Source organism: Molothrus ater, chromosome 6 (genome assembly GCF_012460135.2).
Source record: "Molothrus ater isolate BHLD 08-10-18 breed brown headed cowbird chromosome 6, BPBGC_Mater_1.1, whole genome shotgun sequence".
Classification (NCBI taxonomy): domain Eukaryota; kingdom Metazoa; phylum Chordata; class Aves; order Passeriformes; family Icteridae; genus Molothrus; species Molothrus ater.
In genome coordinates, this window is record NC_050483.2 from 42539164 (window position 1) to 42566660 (window position 27497).

A 27497-nucleotide genomic window follows, 5' to 3' on the forward strand; every position below is an offset into this window, starting at 1 on the left:
TGTAAAGTTCTTCCTCACATTGAGGTGGAATTTCTTGTTTTTGCCCATTGCTCCTTTTCCTGTGGCTGGGCATCACAGAAAAGAGTCTGGCACCATCCTCTTGACACCCATGTCTGAGGTATTTACCTGCAGGAATGACATCTCCTCTCAGTCTTCTCCAGACTAAATGTGCCCAGCTCTCAGTCTCTTGTAAGAAAGATACACCAAGCCCTTGGCCAGCTTGGTGGCCCTTTGCTGGACCTTCTCCAGTAGCTCTTTGTCCTTCTTGTACTGGGGAGCCCACAACTGGACATGGCACCCCAGACTGGCCTCACCAGGTCTGAGCAGAGGGGGAGGATCACCTCCCTCAACCCACAGGCCACTGTTCTAATGCACCTCAGGATACCACTGGCCTTAATACCAAGTTGTTCAACCAATCTTATCTCAACACCTAAGCCTTAGGTTACCACAGGGAGAAACCCTTAAACAAATATGCAAGTCTGGCCTCATGATTAAGCTGTGAATTTTTTTATAACATTGTCATGGTATTAAACAGAAAGTCTGCAGGGCAAACTGAACAAGTGAAATTATCTCTATGTGATAAAAACCAATGCAGAATCCTCAACATTATTATGGGCTAGTAATAAGCCTCATATATGAAACAAATGCACATGCAAGATAGTAAATGAAGTGGCAAACATTTTTAAATAACATCTTTAATTAAAGTTTTTGCAAAGGCAAAATATTAAACTTAAAATAGGTCTTAGTACATCAAAATACTAAGTTCTCTAATCGTATTCCAAGCATGGCCTTTGAAACATAATATCCTGTATATCACAGAGGAGCAACCTTGATCTGCAATTGTACAGAATGAATTTTACAAACATAATAAATATATTTACCCCCTTACACATAACAGTATATGTACAACAGCAGTTGACAATAGTAGCTCAGAACAGCAAAAAAGGATAGTCCCCCACTCCATAATCTATTGGTACCCTATGCACTCTGGAACATGTCTCATTGGATGACTGTACATATAGCTAACCCAAGGTAGTTTTTCCTGTTTCAAAAAGCTCCTTTTGTTCCACAACATCTAATCCACCAAATAATAATTAAAAAAACACACTGCATGAACTGCCTGAAAAAAAGTAGACGACATGGAAACCAATGTACTGGTTTTTACACATTTCCCAACCAATCACAGCAATGGGAAAACGAGACTTTAAATGCCAGACACCAATACAGAACAATATGCAAGTTTCTTCATCTTGTATAGCCACTCATCTCAAAGTCTGAGAAGAACTCTAATATCAGATGGGGGTGCATGGGTGGTGTGGGATGGCACACAGTAAATCCCACGGTGCTGTGTAAGGCAGCCCAGTATCAATCCAGTGTGCGATGCCCTAAAACCACTGTTCATTTCCTGGACATCTTATTGCATTCTATCAGGAAGCTTTTACTTTGGGGGAAATTCTGGGGGGGTTTATTGTTTTTAAAGGAGCTTTTACAAATTGAAGAGATTAAATCAGTATTTAATTGATTTAATCCCAACTTTGTTGAGTTAACAAGGTCTCTTAACTCCTTCACTGAAATTAAGAAATTTTGCTCTGGTAGTGTTATCTGGTAACATAATTACTACTAACTGTCAAGAGGTGAAATTATTTTCACAGACTCAATGAAGTTTACTTTAACACTCCTAATTGTGCAGCAAAAAGATAAGAAAATATTTATTTTAAAAAAATCAGTTACATGACACAACATGTTTTTTGCTCTCTTCTAGAAAATGTGCTTCAGAATCACATATCAATCCTGGAAATAAACTCGGACCACAACTGTCACTTTAAATAGTGTTGAGGAAACTGAATGACGTTTAAAAGCAAGTTGTGAGTACAATGCAGGAACAAGGAGTATGAAATCTCAAAAAATCTTGTTGCTAACCAGCAACTAAAGGGGGAATAAAAACATATTTTATTTAAATAGTCCAATAAAGTTCCTTATGTGACTAAATTCTCTATTATCTCCTTAAAAGAAAACATTTCATTTTGTTTTCCACTTAGATGGTTTTAAATGATTGCACACACTAAAACCTAACAGAATTAGCGCAAAAAAGTTGCTTTTCTGATTGAAGCACTGCAGGAAATTTACTCTCTCAGGAATCATTGTCATACTGGCAAAACAGGTATTCTGCAAACTGAAAAGGCACAAGACTCAATTTTGCCCAGTTGCTCTACAAGTTTCCATCAGCCATCATGGTTATAATTCTGAAGTTATCTTCCCCATTTTCTTTCCATCATAAAAAAGGTGCTCCATTATCTGTGCAAATTTTAACATAAGCCCTCTTGAAACCATTAATTGTTTCCATAATACTGAACTATTTAAATTGGAAAAAAAAAGCGCTATTTCTAAGGGGGGAAAAAATCACTTATGAACATGGGAATCCCTTGCCCTCTGAAAGGAATGGTTTCTTTTGAACCTAATGAAATGGTCTGTTCAGTTATATAGTTAAAACCATGATTAAAAATTCAAGTATAATAATAAAATTAAGCAAACTACATTCTTACAGCAAGCTGCTACAATAAAATGAAATTAAAACATGCTTTTTGACTTAAGAAAAAGGAACACTTGATGTAGCAATAAGAGCACAGTTTGGTATGTGCATGGTTTGACTGGCTTTCCCAAAACTTCACAGATATTTGTATTTGAAGACAAAACCTATCTGAAAAGCATACCATACAATTAGCTTGCAAGAGGCTGTGCAAGTTCAGAAAGCTTCTAACATCCTTCAGAACAGACTAAGCTTAATCACCTTTAAAGTTCAGCTACCCTTTAAAATAGAGAGGCTACGCAGCTTCTAGTATATGTATGTGGGTGAGAAATATCACTAAGTTGTATGAAAACAAAGTGTTGTATAAGTAAACTGGGTTCCAATAGTATAAAAAGGAATCTGTAGCTAAAGGATGTTTTTTCCTTTTATTGGTTTGGTTGTGCAGCATTATGGGAATTTTTCGGAAGTCCACTACTTAAGACTTATTGGTAACAGACATGGAAAAGGTGAGGGAAGAAATTCGTTGGTATATTATTGATTTCCTTGCAGTTTTACATAGAAGTGTCAACAGCGGTAAAAAAATAAAATATCTGCGTTGTTCAGAAGAAAGCAAACACCAATCAATTTGAGATACCTTGAAAGTCCCCAGGTAAAAATGCAGTCTAAATGATGATTCCATTACTGAAGAATCAATTAGAAGAATCATCAATTAACTTTTCATAAAGCTTATGAATGTAGACGGCTTTCAAACAACCATATGGCTCTCAACATAGCCCACAGGCAGTTTCAGTCATTATCAATGAGAGAGCAGGTGTACAAAATCACAGCAATAAAACCTTCTTTACAATTTGTTGTGATTTTTCTACATACTACTGAGACTACAAATGCACTTGGAGGCAAATGAATCAGAGAATGAAAATTAAAGCAGTTGTTACATACTGCTGAAATACACTTGTGACTTTGTTAAATAATGTTTACAATATCTCGTTCTCAAGCCAAAAATAAAGTCAGAAATCATGTCTGCTGCTCATGGTCTTAGCTAATTCAGTAAAAATTATCTTTGTTGTGTCCTTTTTTCATCAACTTTTCAAGCACCCAACAAAATGCAAAATTTTTTTTGAAATGGTGAGCCACATGAACATTCCTTCCTCAACAGTTTCTGAAGTATAATGCCCATTCCCTCTCCTCGTTCAGAAGTAACTGCATTTCCAAAAGCAGGGTTTGCAAGCATGGCCCTATGCAGGAAGAAAAGTTCTTCAACTTCTGAGATGAGAAAGGGAAGGAGGGGGGAATAACTTTGTTGCTTTACACAAACTGAACACAAGAAAAACCCCAAACAAACAAACAATAAAAAAGGCAAGTGAAAAAGTGACTACACAAGGTTTAGTGCATCTGACTGCTTGATTTGCTGAAACCAAGACAGTCTAAAGATACTCTAACAAAATTTGTGTTCTTAAAAGCTGTGCAGCTTTCTTCATGAAATTATATGCCATCTGGAAACTTTAGAGAGATTAACTGCTGCAGGTAATTTCTGGCTATACTTTTTAGTAAAGCAGATCTTTGATTAAGAGTTGCAGCCAGGATGTTAGAATTTTTATGTGATTTTTCTGTATTAAAAATTTAGTCATTCCTGTGGGTCTGTTGAATTATTTGTGGGTGTCTGGACTACAAACACAGTAAGCAGGTAAGGAATGCATCTATTATGGCATTACCCAGATATTGGATTCAAAAGGCCTCCAAACCCTTTAAAAATGTTTTTGTTAAAAAATCAAGGGAAACTTATTTGTTTCAATTCAGTGATGCTGAACCACCACAAAACAGCAAGAATATAATTAACAAGTTAAGCAATCTGACTTTTGTGGGGGATGAGGTGCTTCAAATCTTAAAAATGCAGCCCTAGATAAAACCTATCACATGAAATGAAAATAATTTTGAAACATAAATCATTTTACCATTTTGTAACTGCTAGGAACAACAACCTGTTTATGGGGAATGGCATTGAAAACAACAAATAGATATAATAATTAATGAGCATATCAGAATTAAAAATATTTTCCTTATACAAGTTATTTAAAATTTAACACCTTAATTCTTACCCTTCTGTACAAAGCTTGCACGCAGTTTAAGTAAGATTCTGACCATCCTCACTACCAAAAGGAAGTGTTCAAAGCAAAGATTTGTACACACAATAAGCACTTTCAGATTAATAATCTATCAAAGGGAATAGTTCCTTCAATCAGTGGAAGAAGTATTTTAAAATCTTAAATCAAGGGCAGGGGGGACAAAGCCTTACATGCTAAATACCAGCTGTAGGTACCTGTATGTAGAATTGATAATTAAGGTATTCCTAACACACAAAACCAGCTCCCAGACAATGCTATAGCTGCTACAGTCCATGGCTTGCTCATCTGAAGTAGTGTCTTTGTTGCCACATTTTACCTTTGTTCCAATACTTTTGTTTATTTCTGATGTGCAGATACACATTTTGATTGGAGTATATATCCAAGTCTCAACCTTTCCTGCTTTTGTTTTGTTTTTTTCCTTTTACAGGGAGTTCTTTTGTTTTGTCTTTTAAAACTTCACCATTCTGCGTCCCCAATGGCTTTGGAAAATACATAATCTCTTCCATTAAGATTCATGATGCCATCTTTGAGATGAAATTTCCATTTGTTTTTACTTCTGTGAATCTAAAAACAAGGCAAAAACATTAACCTATTACTCTGCATCAGAAATAGGTAAAAATGCATAAGTAAATTATAAGAAAGAAAATAAAAATAACTATTAGATATGCATTACTAAATTATTAAAAATACTGAGTGCCGCATCCAGTCTTTCCTTAAACTCCTCCAGGGGCAATGACTCCACCACCTCCCTGGGCAACCCATTTCAATGTTTAAGCAACTCTTTCTGTGAAGACATTCCTCCTCCTGATGACCAGTCTATATGTTTAATTTAAAACTAAAGAAAACTGAATAAAATTCAGCCTAAAGGTAGAGGAGTAAACTTTGGCAAAATTTAAAAAAACCAAACCAACAAAACCCTCCCACCACATACTTTAGGCACAGAGCAGACAAATATTTGCCATCTATCAAAAACTGCATCTGAAAGACCAAAAGACCACCAGATGACCAGATACTCAAAGAAAGCAAAGACTTTTCAGAAAGCTGAAATGCTGTCCAAAAGGAAAGGTTATCATAAACTTCTGCAGACAGAACAAAGATGTAATTCTAGACCAAAGATGGTTCTAGAAGTCAATTTTACATAAGTCATAAAAACAGGTAACCCTGCTGCAATTTTTCCAGTCTTATCAAGCAAGGGAAGTCTCACCATGTACCATTGGTGCTGTAGAAACAGCAACATGGCACCAAACAGCTATGACCATATCACTCATTATTTCTAGTACTGCTTGATCTGTTCTCACTTTAAGCTGAAAAAGTGATGGTCAGTGGCAAAAGTTAGTGAGCAAGTAAATGAACAAGGAAAGGTCTGGCTTATATACACTACTTGCTCTACTGAATGGTATTCCACAAAAATCCCTCATCAGAAGCATTTGAGCTGCCATGAGGTCAGATGAATAACTGAATAAAGATGAGAAAACACAGGTAAGATCATAGTTTCTACAGCAAAATAGAGTTCATTCCAGAAAAAGGTTTGTGCTGGTTGGAGTCCACACAGTTTAAGAGCTTACTAAGGATCTGAAAAATGACAAAATGTATTGATGATACAATGAGTTACTGAAGAGCTGCAGAACAATGTCACTGCCCTAACTCTGTGTAAGAAAACAGTGGTGGTATTCAAGGCACATGAACACAGTAACAATGGGAAAAAAAAATCAATTTCAATTTACACAGACAATAAAAGTGGTGGGTTTGAACTAACAATTGCAAGTCAGGAATGAGATTCCAATGCTCTAAGACTTTCTCATGAGAATATCAGCTCTGTGTCCAGTGGGGCCAAAAACATACACAAACTATGCAGAACATTGCTACACCAGCAAATAAATTGAAATGTTAACTGTGCTCCTCCCTAAACCTTATCTACCCTTACAAGTACAATACAGAAAAATCAAACAGATCTGCAGAATGAAAGTAAGAGCAATCAAATATTTGAACAGCAATCCAACATTTGAATCAGGTACAAATAAAGTGCAGCTCTGATTTCAAAGACATGACTGAGGAGGGCTACGATCATCTGCAGTATCATAAACAGCACCAAGAAAGCAAAAAAGAAAAGACTCTTTAGAACTAGGAGGTATCATATGAAACTAATGGGTTTGAAAACAAGGTGATCCTCCACACAATACATTTCTAAAACTTCTTGTTGCAAGGCAAAATTTTCAAGGACTCAAATATAATCAGATTGGTTTCTAACAAGTAGAGGAAAATTATCATCTGTTGACCATTTGAGAAGAAGGCACTTTCTCTTCCTCAAGAAACAGTTCACAGAAGAATGTTTGTAAAAAGCTCTACATGAGTATTGCCACCTGTCTGTTCTTGTCTCATAGTTCCAGAAGCACCACCATCAACTGATGCAGGACACTGGGCAGGAGGGAACTGCTCAGATCTAAGCTGATGCTATATGTTTTAGAGGCAAACTGAATAATGATTTCTTGAAAAGAGATGAAGTCCTTTCAGAGTATGTGGCACTGGAAGATAATGAGGGACACTGCTCCTACCAAGTTCTCATTCCTAACTTTTAAGATGGTAAGGATTTCAGAGTAGTTCCTGTTGTTCAGTTTCAGCAGCTCCCAATAAGCTTTTCTACCTGCTGTTCTGAGTCCCTCACTATTCCTTACAAATTGCCTCAAAACAGTTTTGGATTACAGTCTAGAGAAGACAGATGGCTGGGATATAGGTCTTAAATTCTGTGTTGAATCTGATGGCAAGTCTAAGCAGAGTCTGGGCATAACTGAAGACTTGCTAACCCAGTCATTCTTTGCAGCACAAGAGCTTACAGGTTTTTTTAACCCCTGCTTTAAAAAGGATCCCAATTTGTTGTAGCCCAATTAATTGAGTACAGGAGAAGAAAAAGGAAAAAAAATGCACATCAAATAATCTGCGTACTACCTCAGCCAAAAGATTCTGATTGTCTAGACACATTTAAAAAGTTTCCAGCACAGATGAATCCAGGGAAAATCTGATCCCCTGTAATGACTAAATTCTTGCAAGACAGTTCAGCAGAATTTAAAGCAAAACAAGCACAAGCATTCCACACTGCCATTTGATATAGCACAATGCATAGCACAGAAAGAGCATTCTCCTCTGGTAACCATTCTATCATCCAGAAAAGATACTTTTAGTGATCAAGGAACAGTTTTCTGCAAGTCTAAATCCTGAGGACTATTTTTCCCATTTATAGCCACAATAAATGTACAAATTTAACAAAAGCTGACCTCTCCTGGTCCCAGAAAACTGTCCTTTTATTAAAGGGCATAAAAAGACACTACAAAGAAAAATAAAATGCAGCTAAATTTTTCTAAGCTTTACCTATTACCAAGTTTAGTACAAACATGGTACACAAACCTGTTTTAAAAACAATAGGTAATTCTTACATTTCCATTCACATTATAGTCTGTATAGTTTTACCTGTACTTAAGAGTTACAAAGATACTACTTAAAATTTTTAATTTGATAGTAAGAACAGAGCAAGTAAAACTTTTGGATTGTTTTCTGTAGAGATTTACCTTATCATACTGGCACACAACAACATTTTCTGTATCAAAGAGTTCTTGTCCTTCCTCATCACTCACATCATCTTCACTGTTCAGAGGCTCCTGAAAGAAACACATGCAAAAAGTTGTGATGGCTGGCTAGATTACAGCTGTTACTTCAATTATTAGCATGAGGCTACAGTGTTGTCTATGAACTGCAGGACCCAAAATGCAATATTAGACTTTCCAACAGAGTGCTGATGCCTCCTACCCTCCCTCCTGAGAAGATACCCTTATGAATTTTAGTCTGGAACTTCAATGTCCAGGCCAGATGCTAAGCACTGCAGCCTTTTAACACCACAACTATTCCATTCTTGCTCCTTCATTGTAAATGTTTATGCAAAAGTATGCAGATTTTTGTTTTTGTAAAGTATCTAAGTGGTAAGAACCACTGGCTGAAGTCCAAAACCAAGCCAACTCAAAGACAAAATTAGGCACATGCTATTAAGAATAGTATGCCTGTTCCTGTCTCCTTATTTTATTAAATCAAGGTAAGATGTTTTCTAGAAGATACTTTATAATCAAATTTGAGTTCTCAAGCTTGCTCCTGTGTAACAGAAAGTAATGGAATAGCCAATGAGATACAGGCACACCACATCTGTTGGTCCCATCACTGAACCAAATGCTGCTCTCCTTTTTGTCTATCTTAGCACCCTGCTTTTGTACACACTTGGTCTTAAGCAGAGTTCACCATTTCTTTTTGCTCATGAAGGTTACAGGACTTCATGACTGACCTCTCCATAACATCAAAAATATTCCTATTGAAGTGTTTAAATGGTGTTGGTCACAGCTAATTTTTGCTGATTCCCCCACATCCTCCCCAGCTGCACTGCTTTGCTAATACACACAATTTCCACAACTCAATAAGGGTAAAAGTTATATTCTCAAAATTACTGAAGTAATTGTACTATTTGATATAGACAGTTTTCTTTAAAATACCAACAAAAATCCCATAATACTAAGTTTACCTCTTCAACTTGGCCATCTTCACCCCCATCTTTTTCTTTCTCTTCCTCTTCATCATCATCGTACTCTTCTTCCTCATCATCCTCTTCTTCAGACGATGTGTCCCCTGTTCCATCAACTTGGAGAACAAGTGGTGCTTGTGGTTGTGCCTGTTGCTGCTGTGGCTGCTGCTGACCAGCTGCAGGAATCTGTGCTTGAGCTGGTGTAGGGGCAGCCACTGTTGTAGGTATAACTTGAGTTTTATTTCCTGTAAACAGGATCTGCTGAGGCTGAATAATCACTCCTGTCTGCTGGGAAAGCCCTCCAGGGAGAGGAGCCAAAACCTGATGGAATATCACTGTAAGTACTGTGGCTGCTAACGTGACACACCCCCACATCACAGACTCAAAGGAAACAATAAGCATACCAATCTGACTTGAACTAATTACAGAAGAGTTACAAATATTCCACCTATATCAGGTACATAATTTCAATTTTAATCCCATACCTTCTTACACTACTTGTTGTTAAATTTGCTGCATTTTGCATTGCTAAATTTAAGAAAAAATTTTAAAAGTCTGTCCATTCTAAAACATGAGCACTGCCACCACACCAGAGTTCCAAACACAGCACTGGAATGTTTTAATTTGAGCAAAAGATTATTTTTAAAAGTCTTCTTCATTAAAAAATTAAAACTCTTCACAAATTGTTGGTCATTCTTAACCTGTACAACTGTGGCACTATGACAATGTGACTTTGTGCTAACACAGTCTGGACACACAGCTGACCTTGTCAATAAACAACAATCTTTCTAAAACATTGTATTTACTACTGAAACAACCAAGGAGTGTCAATTTTAGGTATTTTGTTCTGTGTGTGAGGTGACTCAGAATCATTTCAATTAATTTAAAAGTACATAGACTAGGATTATGCACATAATAGAACTCAGCAGGAGATGCACATAAGAAATTTTAAACTGCAGCCAATCAATATCTGGCAAGAATAAAAGTGACATTAAAAACATTTCAAGATTGTTCATTATAGAAAAAAAAAGCCCCACAAAAAAATAACCAAAAAACCCCTGCCACACTTGACACAACTTTCTCTTTTTTTAAATTATACTGTTTGAGTCTGTGTTCTAGTTCAACTTGTTCACAAAAATATAGTAATTTAGTAATTACTATGATGTTTTTTCCTTCCAAGTGTACCTATTAAAAAAAATCTCCTTTACCTGCTGAATAACAGGTGCTTGTACTCCACCAGGCTGCATTTGGGGTATAACCTGCTGCTGTAGAACCACTGGCTGCTGTGGTTGAATAATATACTGAGCTCCATTTGCAGTTCTAACTACTTGGAGGATCTGGCCTGTAGTAAAATAAGTATCAAATTAATCAAATGTACAAAAATTTTAAATTGTTAGTTTAAAAGCTTGTTTCCTGGAAGAATACCAATGGCAATTAAAAGAGATCAATACTAAAACAATTCACTTTCATCAGTGACAAGACAGTATGCAATTCCAGCTGTGCCAGAAACAAAGAATAGGGTTCTTTACCATCTAAATACGATCATTAGTTTTTCACACTTCTTATCAGAAAGGTGGCGTACGAAGCGAGAAGAAATTCAATTAGATAATCCTGAACTTTATACATTTCCCTCAGATGGATCTCCTGCTCTCTCTTCACAGCAAAATGCAGTCCTATTTACCAAACAGTTAATGTACCTGAAAGAAGGGACTTCCCCAGCCCTAGTCTAAGAAATAACTATAAATGTTCAAAACTGAATTATTACTACAAAAGTTACAAATGTAGGCTGCAGATTATTCTGTGCCATAACAAACATAGATACACTTCCTTAAAACTGGGAAGATTTTGATTTTTAGAACAGCATTTAAATTTTACTTCATATATACCATTAAACATTATAGTGTTTAAAACAGGACGGTTAAGTCCCAGGTGATCCTAGTGAGCATAGGAGAATTACTTCAGCAAAAGCAGCAACTAGATCTAGAAAATGAGATTTCTTAGGCCTTTCCTTACTTCCTGTGCAGTACAGAGCTATAATCAGGTTTATAAAATCAACATAAGCTGAAAGTACATGAAATATCAGATATGCTGCTCATCAAAGTAACATTTAATCATATTCTAAATGCTTGGCATAACAGTATTTAGCAACTGTAAATATGAAATAAAGCTAGCATTGCTAGAAAAGTTAGAAATTCCACTTTGCAGGCTTAGCAGGCATGAAAAACCTTAGGACATAACACTTCTGAAGTCACAGAAGTAGTGATCCTACTCCATAGTAGCTCAGTACCTGAGCTTGGATCATGCATCACAAAGCTCAGAAATACACAAAGGGGAAAGACAGTAACACCAATCCCTGTGCATCCAGAACTTCTCTAAGTGGGGAAAACCTAGACATTCTAATCTACAACACCATTAGGGCAGAACCACAAGATTCCTAAGTCAGTGAGCAAAAAGTGCAGGAATCAAGTAAAAAGACTGCAATACCTTGTTAGGGTGAGTTACCAGATCCTGCTTTTTAGCAGTTAATAACAAGAAGTAAGGCACAGAATGCTTCCCTATTAACCCCCCTTAAAACTATAGCTTGTTCTCAATATTAAGACAGTTACCTGAATTTGTAAGTATCTGCTGAACTGGAGTAACACCAGCGGGGAGAGCCAATGTAGCTGCAGTGGCTGCAGCACTCTGAAATACAGGAAAAGCGTTTTAACCACAAACGTAATACTGACAATGTTTCATCTCAAAACATGCTGCCTGAACATACCTAACTTCTTATTACCATTTGCAGTGTTTGCACACAAGCTCCTACAGCCAATTAAAATGCAGACATTTCAACTGTACATTATGCTACATATAAAAATTATTTTATTTTCCTTCTCTAATAGTAAGAAGACTGAAGCAAAATCACTAAATATCAGACCCTAACGCAACTTGGTTTCTTGCTTTATCTGCAAGCTCAGCAGATAAACCTCTGCCTTCTCTGCTGATCTCCTAAAACGCTGCATTGCTCATGTGGCAACTTCAGTTACACTTTTTCAAAGCAGCTGAGGCTATGGGCCTACAAATCTGAAGGTACATAAGGTACTGACTGAAGCAATGATTATCTAGGCCTGCCTTGTTTTCACAAAGTACAGTAATCAGGTCTGCACTCTTCTTCAAGTCCCACATTGCACAGCTCCTCTGAGTGACCTACACATACAGTGTACTGACTTCACAGAATGACTCATTTTTTCTCTCAAGACAGCTGGTTCAAAGATAAAGTGAAACTATCAATGAGTACTGATTTGAACCTGCAAGGAAACAGAATTTCAACATAATTATGGGAGCTCCAAACACAAAACTCTGCATTAGGTCCTTAATTTGCAGAGGATGATGGACTTCTCTAGAGGCCTGTCCATTTCAAGGGTCCCACTTCAGCTGCCATGGAAAAGGCTACCTTCCTCTGCTATAAGGGAACCATGGCCAATTATTCTTTGTTACTGAAAGGATTTAAACTTCATAACTGGGTAGAATGCGTATTTCCTGTTTAGAAGAAACAGATCTCCCCATACTGTCAATATAACAGCTACATCTCCCAAGATTAGAGATCACCACACAAAACTAAAATATGCTCTATGCATCCTCACATCCCAGACGAACACAGATGAATGAACTCTCATTACTCTCTGCCTTCCAAAATATTCAAAGTCTGTCAGATCTGCTCTTTCATATCAACTCAAATGTTTCTAATAAAGAATATTTCCAAATTGATTGTAACTCTTTGCTGAACAGTAGTTCTCTGTGGTAGACAAAGCATCAACATTTTGACAGCAGTAGAGTTTAAAAAGCTTAGCATAGTCATTTTTTTCTATACCCTGAGATAACTGACACAGGACAAAAACATATTTAATTGTTGGATTTGTAAAGTTACAAATCCCATTGAAATGGTTATCAAACATAAGAAAAAGGTGAATGTTTATATCCTCTTGGCTTGTAGGTAAATCATGCTATTCAAGTAACAAAGTTCAGGCTCTTTTCTGTAGCAAAATCAGCAGAAAACAGAAAAGTAAGAGAAGGCTGTTCTGCTTCAAAACTTGTTGCATCATGAAACTTTGCTTCATGGGCTTCTACCATAGAAGTGGTAAGAATGTAATGAATTCTGGTCATAATACACATAATTAAACTTATATTAGGGGTTATCTTCAAAGCTTTGCAAACAACTTATTTCTCTTTAGATTAAGCCAGGGCCTTTAAAGCAAGGTAAGATAAGCAATATTAACCTCTGGAGATACAGAGTGTAAGAAAACTGTACATGATCAGAAACAGTTCTATATGCTGTTACATAATTAGTGAATGGAATTAATGTGACCAGCAAAGATCTATATGAAATGCTAAATCATCTCTCATTTAACATAAACTGATGTTTTAGCATATTTAATGCTTTTTTCTGCATCTAGTAAGTACATTATGTTTGCATCAGTTACTGGTGGTGTATTGGTATATGAGTATATTAATATATACCAATAGAGGTATGTACCAATATATCAATATTGGTATATTGGTATATATCATCATGGAGATTCATACCAGCAATATTCCAATTTCTGATTTTAAAAAAGTTTTGGTTAAATATATTTAAGCAGAGGATCAAAGTAAGTCCTAGATTTGTTGGCAGAAGTCATACATCACTGTTCCTAGACTGTAAGTGCAGCAGCAAAACTCAGAAAGGTGGCAGACGGGTTTACCAGTGTGTCCTAAATTACTTTTAAGCATCTGATGACTAATAGGAATTTATATTTACTGTTTAATCAAAACAATTTACATAATGACAGTGTAAGCCTGTATAAACTTCTTCTCTTACCATGCCTGATGCATTCATATGTGGTATAAGCTTGGAATCTGGCACAATAACCTGCTGCTGAGGTGCTAGAAATGAAAAAAAAACAGAATTTAACAAAAAATATACAATCTGCCCAAATAACATCCAAGCCAGAGCAACTCAGAAAGATTATCACCTAAATGTCAGCTGAGCTTCACCACAAAACCAAACACTAAGCAGCCTCTGGTCTTAGTAAGTTTTACTTTCAAGACAATATTCAACAGCAGCTCGGAGGGGAGATATGACTACTTTGCCTTTACAGATCTTATTTCAAGGGCTTCAGTTATCTATTCTGTATCTAGGTAAACCAAAATTGAAAATGTATTGGGCATCGTAAATTTTATCAACATCTCACTAATAGCTCTAATTTTAGTGAGATGTTGATAAAATTTACGATGCCCAACATCAGAGTTCTTCAAAAACAAAAAGTTAAACTCTTAAAACAGACTTAAGCAAGAATTACTCCAAGATGAAGAGTAGCAGGATGCTGCAGTTAGCCTGAGCTATGCAGTCAGCATAGCTTTAAGCTCATGATCTTCACTGTCTTCTGAATGCAGCAGAAGCAGCTGAAATGTGATAAACCACCTGTCCCACACAATCAAGCAGCTTTGGTGCACTAAAGGAAAGGCTAGCTAAACTATACCAACAACCTGTTGATCATCTGCAAATGCATATGGCCAAGTTTATGGAACAAGCAGGTTGTCACTGCTATTATCAGTGACAGTAAACTTCAAAGTGACAGAGCAATTTGAATTAATTTGTCATTGACGACCTATTCTCCACCCAATCCCTTAAACAAATGACACTTAAGAATATTAGGAATAAGAGTTTCTAGGAAATATTCTGGGGTAGGAAACCTCAAAACCTGTACAGAGATCTGAGGGCATCTCCAATTTTCATGGAAATGAAGGAGGGCAAAAGATTAAGGAAATCTCATGAACCTGTGGCAGGACCACAGAAAGGACAGCAGGAATCACCATGTTGATCATCCCGATCCTTGCCTGGGACTGCACCAGGTCATGTGAAGAGCTACTGTACCATGTCCACTATGGAACAGGGAATTCAAGTAATTCAGAAAACTGCATCTCTGTGATGGGTAATTCAGAAAACTGCATCTCTGTGATGGAAGTGCTTTGATATCCTCATTTCATTTAGTCTCCGTGCTGTCATTTAGTTGTAAGCTGCAACAGTGGGCAGCAATGAACCAGGCCGAAGTGCGTTAGCAGGGGCAGGATCCGGCCTCCCCCGGGAGCACAGGGAACACCTCCTCCATGTTCAGCGCAGGGACCGCGGGCCAGCGGAGTCGCGGCTGCTCCGCCCAGGGGCCGCCAGAGGGCGCCGTGAGCGGCCGCCCCCGCGGGGGCCCCGAGCCTCGGCAGCCGCCGTGTCTATCGAGAGGCCTTCATCTCAAAATTAATTTTATCCCAACGCGCAGAACTATTTGTGTCTAGCCAAAATTAAAAGTACTATAAGAAAAAAACAAGCAACCAACACCCATCTTTCCCTCCCTGTCAAAAAAGTGCCCCAAACCAACCACAAAACAACCAACCAAAACGACATGATGGAAAAACTGATCACATCAGTTCTATACCGTGTTGAATACATGGTGGTTGGGTTTTGGGGGTAGACAGTGAGGGATATCAACTCATATCTATCTTGGACAACACAGGTTTTCTGAGCCATGAAATCTGACAAGAAGACTGAAGTCTGTGACTACCACAGATAAGTATTTTATGTCACAAATTTAATACACTGAAAACACAATCAAGCCTTTCATAGGTGGCAGATATGATTACTCAGCATATATGCAGTAAAATTCAGTAGCATTTATCTCAGTTTTCAACTGAAATGATAATGGTTGGATAAAATTTTCATTAAATTAATAATGAACACATAAGACAGTTATTACAAGAAACAATACTGTTACGCCTAGCTAAAATATACCTTTTACATCCACATCTACATAATGTGCAATCTTTTAAGACCAAAAATATCTACATATACTCAGACTATTACACAAGTATTTTTCATATCCTAGCATTGAGTTATGCTAAGCAAAAATGGTTTTTTGAAATAATTTGCTCCTAATGACATTACCACGTCACGACTAAACTGTCAACTGCTTATACTGGCTTGAACTTAGAGCTGCTAATGGAATTTTGGAAGTTGTGCATTCTGAAAGCATGTTATGTTACAGATGACCAAGAAAAGAATCCAGCTTCTTCAAAATCTTCTAAAGAATATGACTTAAAACAAATACCAAAACACATTTCCCCCAGCTTTCTTGACCCATTGAATAGAGGCCAAATAGAAAGACAAAGTTAAGCACCAGAGAAGCATCCAGCCCTAGATTTAGAACATGCTAAGGAGCTGGACTAACTTCAGAGTGTTTAGAGATGAAGTCTGACCTTGCTGAGATGCTGGAATAAGGACCTGTTGTGGCTGAGACTGCTGCTGCACAGTCTGCTGTGGCTGAGGTGTGTGATGGTGGTGGTGATGATGCTGCTGTTGCTGCTGCTGCTGTTGCTGTTGTTGCACCTGCAATAAAAGCTGCTGCTCTTCTGAATGGAAGCCATCTACAGCCTTAGACTGCATCAGCTTGTTCTCCCACAGCTAGTTTGGAAAAGGAAACAAAAATATCTGTGTATAACTTTTACTCTACAGGATTTGTAACAATATAATGACAGTACTCCAAAACTGAGTTTCACTGTTTATTTTGTGCAAAAAGCCCAAAAACCTTCAGGCAGATACAGACAAAAGATAACTCCACAGAGTTAAGAAAAGGAATTAAATATCTCTTGGCACTCCAAGATTAAACTTTAACATTCTTTCTTTCTTCCAAGTGTGGAAGATTCACAACAACCCTAACAGAAGCATGAACTGAGATAAACTGGTAACTTTAAGTAAGACTTTAAGTTTTCCATTTTCCTATATTCCTTCTTTCTTACCTCTTTAATCACAAAAATAATGCTTTATTACAGCTTTCCTCAAGCCATTTCTTCTTGGAACTCCTCAATAGAAGTTGTTTAAAGACTACTGCCTCCTACAACAGAAGCTACCAGTACACCTAAGATAATGCCTCTCTACAATCATTTAAACAGTTTCTATCACAATATCAAATTCAGCTTCTCCAGCCCTACAGCTCTTTATGTCAGCTGACATGTCATCAAAGGACAGACACAGATGCAAAAAAGCAGCTCTTGTAAAAAGAGCAACAAGAGTACTCTGTAATACATTGGTCTAGAAGAGTACAGGCACTCAGGACTCATGATTTCAAAATCTGCTTAGGGGTCCTCTTCAATACTTTGTTTTCCTTCTTGTCTCTTTCCTCATTAATTTTTTCTGACATCACTTGCAGAACACAAATACCACAGCTCTTTTTTTATAGCTCTCACTGTGTTTCCACCAAGACAGGTCATGGTCTCGACGGAAAAGTCTTCACCTGTTTCAGTCTATACAAATTCAAAATTAGTTTCCCACTCCATCCATTTTTTAATGCTTCAAAAATATTGTGAATGCTCACTGAAGAAGATTATACAAAAAGTCATCTCCTTTCCCAGTTTGCTTTCTTTTTGCTGTTTTGTTTTACCATTTTTCCCTTCACCTATTAAGGGCTTTTTATTCCTGAAGAATTTGAAGAAAGCCACAGGAGACCCACTAGAGCTCAGGTTAACATCCTCCCTTCATTATGGACCTTTGATTCAAACCCACTCCATGTACAACAATTCTGAATCAGAGCTTCAGGCAAGCATGATGCATACAGTGTGATTTATTACATACCAACCCCCCAAATGACAATACCTTTGAAACTACAAACTCTACATGCAAAAATCTGACCATGTATCTAACAATGCAACTCTTCTTCAGAAAGACAAAAACATCAAGAAAACATCAAACAGGGCAGGCATTTTATTTTTCCTGCAGAGAAACACAAAAAACTATGTGTCTCTAAAACCAACATTTTTCCCTTTTTTAAAAATGCAATGTTTTGGGGATTAAAGTAACACTGAATTCATATGACTGCTGTCAGATTAACAAAAATAACAGGGTGAGCAGACCTACCTATACAACAGTGCAATTCAAATGATATGGGGATACAGATATGCAGATTACAGTATTTAATTAACTAAAAATTAGTACTTCTAATGTGAACAACAGTAGCCAGATTTGGAAACGAACTGCTGTATTGGTCTATTAAAAAAAACTTTTAAGTTCAACTTACTGTTTTGAGTTCCATGAGAACTTGTTCATCCACTCCTTCATCCAGAAAAACTTCTCTGACATCATTAATGACATCTTCAATTACAGACCTGTACAATTTAGGCTTTAAAAAAAACCCAATAACTAGTCAGCACTGTTTTGAAAAGAACCTGTCACTTTACTATTAAGATAAGATTTCCCCCCACAAAAAACTGCATTTAGAATACACTACATGTTTCCAAGTGACTGAAATATCCAGGAAGGTATAAATCAGGAAAAGCAGTTCAAACAAGGTGAAATGGGAAGGGACTGCTCACGATATTCTGTGACATAAGTACAGCACAAGAGTTATCAAGCTATGAAGAGTATAGTTTAAAAGAGACAAGGAGATCGTTTTCCAATAACTCAATTTGTTTTCTGCTTGAAAATGTAGATGCTAAACATGCAAAAATGCTGAGATGAGTGCAAAATGCATTAAAGAACATTCAAAGTTTGAAAGTATATTAAAGACAGGAAAAGAAACTTGTTAGTACTTGCACCAAGTATGGCTTAGAATGATCTTGAGCTGAAAAACACTGAAGGCTCAAAAAACTGGAAGGATTCATGTGAACATCCTGTTCTTCCTTACATACCTGTTTTCAGAAACTCCTTAAGACATTATACTAGGTTAGACAGACTTCTGTTTTCAATCACTACTTATGCTTTTACATTTTGAATTTTTCATGGGGAAATACTAAAAATATGTTGTTATTATTACACTGCTTTCACACCTAAACTATCAAAAAAAGTAAATTGCCAGTTCACTTTAGATTGCTAAAAGAGGCTCTGGAGCCTCCATTCCTGCAGACACTCAAAAGCCATCTGGACATCATCCTGGGCTCTAGCTGGCCCTGCTCGTGCAAGGGGGTTGCAAGGAGACCTCTAGAGGTCCCTTCCAACATCAACCATTTTGTGAATTTTAAAATGAAGGTACAATTTAAAATAGAGAATGCAAACATTTAACATTATCAATTAAAGCACAACACTTAATTCATAAAACCACACAGGAACTGCACTATGCACATGCTGTACCTTTTAAATAGTACAGTTCAGACCTTTCATTGTATGTATAAACCTCAATGGGATTTTGGCTAGGCTTAAATATCTGTGCTATCTAACTGCAAGGCAGCCCAACAAGCTGTAAATTATGGTTGATAATCTTGCAGCCTGCAATCCACATATACTACACTGCCCAAGGTTGCTACTTGGCCTGGGAGTACACCAATTTTAAACTGAGAAAGAAAGCAGCCACAGCTTTCTCTAAACTATCATTCTCCTCAGCCCCAGTGCCCAGCTCCCTTAAGCAATAAATCCTGACTGATGCCACAGACATCAGATATGTTGTATATATGGACAACAATCATCCTGTACCAGTGCAGTGGGTTTGGTACTCCAGGAAGGTGGTGCCTCCAACACACACACAGGAAATCTGCACCAAACACAACCAGATAGTCCAAAGGTGCAAGAACTACACAAATATACTTAATGCACTGAAGCATTTATTTTATACACAGATATTTTCTTCATGTATTCCAGAAGTGCTGAATTTGTTGCAGACATGCTAAAAATTGTATTTCACATCTTATGGAATTGCTATGCCTAAATTATGGAATAATGTAGGTAGATTAGTAGCCTGTGATTTACTAATCCAGGGAAAATCTGAGTAGTCAATAAGCACAAAAGAGAAGCTGAATATCTTTACTTTTAGATGTAGAGGGGGAAAAAGGGAAAATAAAACTTAAGAAAATGCATAAAGATTACAAGGGAAATAAAAGACCACATCTGGAACCTAGAAATAAGCAGTCTGACGGCTGCCTAGTGCCCTTACTGTTTAAAAAATCTCCGCACTGAGGCATGCCCAAGTTGTTTTTTTTGTTACAACCCCTGCCCCAGCCCCTTCCCCCAAAAAGAAAAGTACAAAAATAAGCCAAAAAAATCTCAACAAAACCCAACATACCACTCCATGTTATTTATCACATTTTAGCTTCAAAACATGCTGCTGCAAATCAAGTAGCTGAAATGTTATCATTCATCCTTTTATTACTGGCCTTTAAAAAAAAAAAAAACCTACTAAAAATTCCTGGCTTCAAGTAACAGAGGAAGTTGCCATCCTTGACAACTACATTTAGAGCACCTACATCTGTGATTTAATTTCTTCAAAAAAACCAAAACATACCATAGTGCATGCTCTCTTATCCAGGTTTGAAATACTGCATTAACGATTTTTTAAACATTGAAACAGAGTTTCAAAGCCAGACTTTTCTTGAGTGCTAGAATTTAAAATCTGTGTAATAACTCAGAAATACCAAGCACCATTAACAGGATTATTTTTCCACTTAATTCATAACATGCAAAAAGACATTCTACTTAATAACATTAAGTCCTATTATTTCTATAATTAAACAAATTGCATGAAGCTTATACAATTCAACTAGCACAGAAATACTACTTAACCTATTCCATATATTGTTCCTTATTACATTAAAAGCATATGTTCCTTAATGCCAAAACCACATTCTGCAAATAAATATGCTTAACCTCAAGCATGTGAGTTATTTTATTTAAGTACAGAGAACTACCTGTATGCCTAAAATTACAATCAAACTTCCTCCAGGACGGAGGGTGCATTTTCTCCTTTAATCCTCATCTCCCTAAGTTACCTATTAGGTCTACTTTTCTAATAAAACAGATTTTACACAAACAGGCCCTAGTAATTTCCACCAGTAACTACTTCCTCCTATCTGCACAGTCAGGTATTTTTGTAAGGTTTAGTCACAAAGCCTTCTAAGGTTTATTCACAAAGCCTGAGTCTATAAAGCCCTAGAAGAAAGATACCAACATTCAGGTACAACAAACTGACCCCACAGCCCAACAGTCTGCTTGGGAATTTCCTTTTTTCCCTAGGGAAGTAAGAGAAAAAAACAAATTCAAGCAGTTATTGGTGTCTAGTATTAGCTTAGCAAGACCTCAGAAAGACAGGTTAAGAGCACAGATGTTCACTCTGCCGTTGCTGACACAGGATCCTTCTGCACTACTTCCAACAGCCCAAGCAAGCAGGTAAGTGCCCCAGAGAGGACAGTCCTGCAGGGCTGGAGTGAGCTGAGTGACATGTGGGTTTAACCAGCCCACCAGCAGCCTGTACATACACCTGTCCTTCTGCATGAGCCTCACAGTGCACTGGATCTCAAAAGGGGTCAGAATTTTCACACTGCTTCTAATCACACAGTAATATACACGATACACTCATGGCTCTGTGATTAGGAGGAAGAAAAGAGAAAACAAAACATGTGCATGCTTATAATGAAACAGTGTCAGTCTGATTTTACCTGTACACATTTACATAATACTGAGAAATACCCTGTTCAGTTGAAATTCTCTTTTGTACACTCCTACTGAACATCCAGCCTAGGTGGAACATCTCCCATACTGGGGGCACCAATGCCTTCAAGAGACATTCACAGTGGAATTCTGAAGAGTATCACAGAATGCTCTTTTCCTACCTCAAAAGAGGCATATCCAGTAAAATTACAAAATAGTCTTAAGTTCCAGACTTTAAAAGAAAGCACACTGTACTGTTTTTAACATACACTAAGTGTTAGGTTTAAGCATTATTTATATGATGCTGAAGCTGTTTATATAAGCCATCTATGAGTCTGAAGTTGAATGACAAAACTATTTGCATACACTGCTTACTCAAAAAATAAACACAGTAATACAATTACTGAGTGAGTCTAAAGATGGCATAGTAGGTGTGCTTTCTAGTAAGTTTTTGCATTCAGTCAGAGAAAGCAATGCGAACAAACGGAAACTTTAAAGATTGCTATTAAAATAATTGTGCTTTCATCTGGTTTTTATTAAAGTGCCTCCCTCATAAAGAGAACATTGCTGTAAATGTCAAGCTCTTTTAAGAGCAAAATACTCAAATCACTCTTCAATAAACACTATTCCAAGCACTTACTACAGATTAAAGACAACAATTAAAATTCCTGATTTATTAGATACAACCACAAACACATAGAAGAGATCTGGAATCTTACTATTTCCTCCTCCAGGAACATAAGGGAATGATTATATTTTACTTTCTCTGTGCATCTTGAAAAGAAAACTCCTGAGTATGGTGACACTGCTACACACAACTCCTAATCCAGGAGCAACCAGCAAGCTATTTTAAGAAATGCCACATGCCTTTGGGGGCTTACACTTCCTACATTCCTTCTGCTTCAAGGCAACAAAAACTGCAATCCTCTCTAATTATTATCACAACACTTGGGATTCCAGCAATTTGGATTTCCAATAACCAAGACGTTATGGAGAGACAGACCACAGCATGCCCTGTACATTTGACAAGGTTTCATTCCTGGTTGCTTCTGTAGCTCTCTCTGAAACATTGCTAATCTTTCTCCCAGCTGTGCAGTTGCCACTGTAAGCTGGCCACAGGCAGCCAGCAGAGAACACTGTAAAGGTAACTACTTCTAGTCACAATTACACCAAAGATGTGCATAAAAAAAGTAACATATATAATCTACACTGTAAGCATTAAGTTTTTTTTATGTTGTTCTGGACTTTTACAAATGTATTACCTTTATCACCCATAAAATCTTATACTATATATAGCTGTTAACATCTATTATTTGTCCTTTATTACAGAGAACAGATTTCTAGCAATTCAGATTTGATCAGATGCTGACGTGATACCATTGACACATTAGGCTCCTAGTCCAGCTTCCTAAAGTCACATGGTTGCAGCATTTCAAAATGTTCCCTACTCATCTTTGGCAACTCTTGGCTAAGTAATATATTTCCTGCTACTGAATGAGATCCAACTTGATAAAATTGAACGATTTTACTACTTAACTGAAAATTAACCCAAAGCATACCTATCTGAAGCAGGCTCATTTTAAGCTTGGCTTTTAGTATTCCAAACATTGACACTTTTCAAAAGAACTTCCAGTACAGAATTACAGTGAAAGAAAAGAAGTCTTAATAAATTGTTGAGTCAAAAATATTTACAAGTCCTCTGGAGATTATTCAACATGATTATTTTTTTCAACATGATTATTCAACACGATTTTTTTTTTCAATTCAGTACTATCTCAGTCAAGAGAAGAAAAACCTCTAATTTAGTACACAGAAATAAAACCTTTTCTTACAATAAAACCACAAATCGATAAGTTTATAAACAGAAGGACAACTAACATTCAAATCACACACATTCAATATGCATCCTCCTGAGTAACTGCCCTCTGTGTAACAGCTAACTACTTTCCTAAAGTTTTCTGATACAAAAGCTGACAAAATATCAAATCAAAGATGTTTCCTTGCAATTGCAAAAACCTAACTCACAAGCATGGCACTAACCTTTCAGATTAGGAAAAGAAAACTAAGACACTTTGCGTTTTCTATTGTATATTTTGTAGAATACCAAATACTGTAATGAAACTAAGTAGCGAATATATACCAAAACCACTGCTCTGCCTGGAATGCAATAAAATATTTGTACACTTTAGGCACCAGAAACACACATAAATCACTGAGCAGCATCTGCAGCCCATGACCCATAAAACTTGAATATTAACTTCACTTTTGGGGAGACAGCTGTAGTCAGACCTTGGCAATGCGCCATAAAATAAATACCACAACTCTCCTTGATACACTGGCTAAGAACCGTTTAAACACTCCTTTCCCCACGCAGCAGAAAAGCTACTTTGAAGACTTTACAGGAGCACAGGAACGTGTGCGAGCTGTACGCCAAGGACAAAAAACCCCAAACCCTGAACAAACAAAAAAAAAATCCTACAGCAAAACCCAAAACCAACCAAGCAAAATAAATTAAAAAAAATATTTTAAAAAAAGGTAAAAAGGGTAGAACAGATTCAAATGCAGGAGTAGATGAAAACTGTCTTTGTGCAATGCGTAGAAGCAAAAGAAAGCCCATTTACACGGGCTAGGAGACACCCTCGCACCCGCAAAGCACCACCGCTCCGCAGCCCGGTGGCGACGGGGACGGGCGGCGCGGAGGCAAGAGCGAGCGGTGGGCAAGGCCGGCCGGGATCCAGGGACCAGCCGCCCGTCTCCCAGCCTCCGCCGCGGACGCATGCACCTCCCAGCCCGCGCTCCGCGGCTCGCTCCCTATTTAAAGGCTGATGTGGTGTTTAAATGGAGAGGCGGTGACGTGGGGCTGGAAAGCACCTTCCCATCCTAGCAGAGTCTATATTAGAGAGCGGCAATAGCGCTATATAAACAGGGCAGCCACAGGGAGGAGGAACACAAGGAGCAGGGAGGCAGAAAGGCAGGGGGAAGCCATGATGGATCTGAGAGCCACAAACAAGGGGGCCGAGCCCGCCGCCGGGACGCCGGGTTTGTCTCCTCCAGCGCTTCGGGGCGGGGGTCGCGGCCGGGGGCGCGCCGGGGAGCGGAGCGGCGGCCGGGGGGGCTCGGTGGCAGCGCAGGTCTGTGTGACTGCTTGTTGCAAACCTCTGTGAGTACAAGTGCAGCAGCGAGCCACCCGCCAAGGTGCAGAAAGCACGAGAAGGGAACGGGGTAGAGGTTTGGGGATTTTTTTTCTTTTTTTTTTTTTTTTTTCTTCGTTCTCTCTTTTTAAAATAAATACTGCCTCGCTCGCCAGAGTTGAGGGCTTTCACTCGGCTTAGCCGATCCGGCCGGAGTGGGATAAGTGCTTTTCAACCATCGTCTCCTTCTTACAAAGCAACATAAAATGGCTCCAGCGGAGCCCAGGCGGGCTTCCCCGACACCGCAAAACCGAAACCTGGCTCGGGCGCCCCTTCCCCTCGTCTCGGGGCGGGCGTTAGCGCCCGCGCTTCTCCAGCTCTCGCCCCTTCCCCGGGCGCCTCCCGCCGGCGGCGGCGGCGCCCCCCGCCCGACGGCCCTTCCTTCCCTTCCCCGCCGGACCCCCGGCCTCCCCGCGGGGCCGCCCCCGGGCCGCCGCCCCGCGCCCCCACCGCTCCGCTCCCGCCGCCTCTCTCCCCGCCGCCGGGCGCCACAAGTTGGCTGCCGCCGCGGGGGCGAGGCTGCCCCGCGCCCCCCGCCGCCCCTGCCCGCCGGGGGGCCGGGACCGCCCGAGGCGGGCGGCGGGAGGGAAGGGAGTGCGGGGGAGGGGGCGGCGGGCCCCGCCGGCCACCTCCGCCCGCGCTGCCCCCGGGGCCCCCCTCGCCCCCCGACCCGGTCCTTACCACGGGGTTTGTGTTAGTCGAGCTCGCCATGTCCCGAGCCCCCCGGGACGCCCCCAACCGCGGGGGGGAGTCGCCCCTAAAACAATAAACCTGCCCGGCTGCGTCCCCCCAGCGCCCGCGCGTTCCGCCCCAGCTGACGGGCGGCCCCGCGGCCTGTGCCGGGCTCGCTCGCGGCCCCGGGGCTGCAGCCGCCGCGCTGCCGCCTCGCCCCTTTATATAGCGCGAGTCGAGCGCTGCGCGAGCGGCCGGCGAGCGGGGGACTCGGGCGGGGGGGCGCGAGGCACCGCGAGAGCTGCCGCGAGACCGCGCCGGGACCGGAGGCGTCACGTGGGGCGCCCCGCCCCCGCCGCCATGACATCTACCGAGGCGGAAGTAGCTGCGCGAAGCCGTGCGGCCGGGCCCTATCGAGGCGGAAGTGGCTTCGTCTCTCTCTCCGGAGCGCCGTCCCCGCCCGGCGGGTGATGCCACGGGGCGCGCGCGGCAGGCAGCTGCGGGGGCCGGGCGTTCCGTGGCCGCTCGCGGGACGGCAAAACGGAACCATAGAGTCCAACCAGTGACCAAGCACCACCGTGTCAGCTAGACCAGGGCACTAAGTGTCACCTCCTTAAACACCTCCACGGATGATGATTCCAGTCTGGGCTGCCCATTCCAATGTCTAATCACCTTTTATGTGAAGAAATTCACCCTGACGGCCAGCCTCAACCTCCCCTGTCCTCCTGTCCTGTCACTGGTTGCCTGGCAGAAGAGGCCAATCCCCACTTGACTGCAACCTTCTTTCAGGTGGTGGTAGAGAGCAAAAACCTGAGCCTCCTTTTCTCCAGGCTCAACACCCCCAGCTCCCTCGGCTGCTCCTCATCAGACTCATGCTCCAGACCCTTCCCCAGCTTCGTCCCCCTTCTCTGGATACAGCCCCAGCCCCTCACTGTCGCCCCTGAAGTGAGAGGTCCAGAACTGAATGCAGAATTCAAGATGCAGCCTCACCAGTTCCAAGCAGAGGAAATAAACGCCCTGGTCCTGCTGGCCACACTCTTGCTGATACAGGCCAAGATGCCATCAGCCTTCTTGGCCACCAGGACACATCCTGACTCATGTTGTGCTGCTGACCAGGGCTGGGCTGTGGTGGCCACGCCAGGGCAGAGTGCTGTGAGAAGGGCTGGCAGCCCTCACAGAGGAGGTGGCTCAGGCCCTGCTGTCCATGCTGAGGGTCACAACTGTGCCAGGCGCTGCAAAAACGAACAAGCCTCACCTCAGTCCCCGGGAGGTTGCTCCAAGGCAATCAAAAACCACAAGTAATCACTACAAGGCAGAGATGGCTCTTGGGCCCACAAGGAAGGGGTTCTGAGCCCTGCTCGGCGTTGTGAGCGCTGGCGCTTTCCCTTACAAGCAGTTGTTAAAGGCTGCCCAAGCCTAAGTGCCACTGTTGTAGGCAGTGTGCCACCACCCAGGCTGGTAGCTGAGGCTGGAGGTGGCTGGGAAGAGGGACAGAGCACAACCTAAGAATTTACAGCTGTCCTTCCTCGGGGTCTCATCAAGGCCTACAGGTGCTTACTGATCTGCAACCTTGCTGCTTTTAATGTTGCTGCTTTTAACTCTTCATCGAGTCGATGTCAACAGGATCTCCCATCTGTGCAAAAGGTTGTCAGAGCTCTGCCAGCTGGCTTAACTTCCATTTTCCACTCTTTATTGTCTTTTCTTCCATTCCCTCTTTATCCTCTTTCTCTATGGTAACCTATGAGAGGCATGTAATATGGGAAAATCTCAATTCTGAGTATTGTTCCATCGGTGTTGACCACTCCCACCTTCACTCAGTCCTTAGCACAACTTTTGAACTCCACTCATCCCTTAGATCTCTACCAATAACTCACTTGTGTGAAGTCCACTCAAGCATAAATGAATAATAAAGTTTAATTCTGACTTGGTGTACACAAGGCATAGTAGGTTACATCTCTTCAACAACTGTGGTGGTGTAAACTACATTTGTTATGTAACCTTCAGCCTTTCTATTGAT

At 40.0% G+C, this 27497-nt stretch overlaps 1 protein-coding gene across 1 annotated transcript; it reads right to left on the reverse strand.

Moving 5' to 3' along the window:
* Positions 1 to 665: 665 nt before the first annotated feature.
* Positions 666 to 25707, reverse strand: GTF2A1 (general transcription factor IIA subunit 1). Its single transcript, XM_036384143.2, has 9 exons — positions 25490 to 25707; positions 18283 to 18384; positions 16469 to 16673; positions 14043 to 14107; positions 11812 to 11887; positions 10414 to 10547; positions 9206 to 9526; positions 8211 to 8300; positions 666 to 5214 (listed from the first exon to the last, which is right to left on the reverse strand). Exons 1-9 carry the CDS (start codon positions 25517 to 25519, stop codon positions 5107 to 5109), a joined length of 1131 nt encoding a protein of 376 aa, XP_036240036.1. The 5' UTR covers positions 25520 to 25707; the 3' UTR covers positions 666 to 5106.
* Positions 25708 to 27497: the final 1790 nt, after the last annotated feature.

Bases quoted from the DNA above. Each gene is read 5' to 3' on its own strand.
- GTF2A1 (XM_036384143.2), bottom strand. From the start codon at position 25,519: ATGGCGAGCTCGACTAACACAAACCCCGTG. The intron at 16,674-18,282 runs GTAAGTTGAACT...TTTCCAAACTAG, and splicing joins TTCTCATGGAACTCAAAACA to CTGTGGGAGAACAAGCTGAT. The intron at 8,301-9,205 runs GTAAACTTAGTA...TGTTTCTTTCAG, and splicing joins AAGATGGCCAAGTTGAAGAG to GAGCCTCTGAACAGTGAAGA.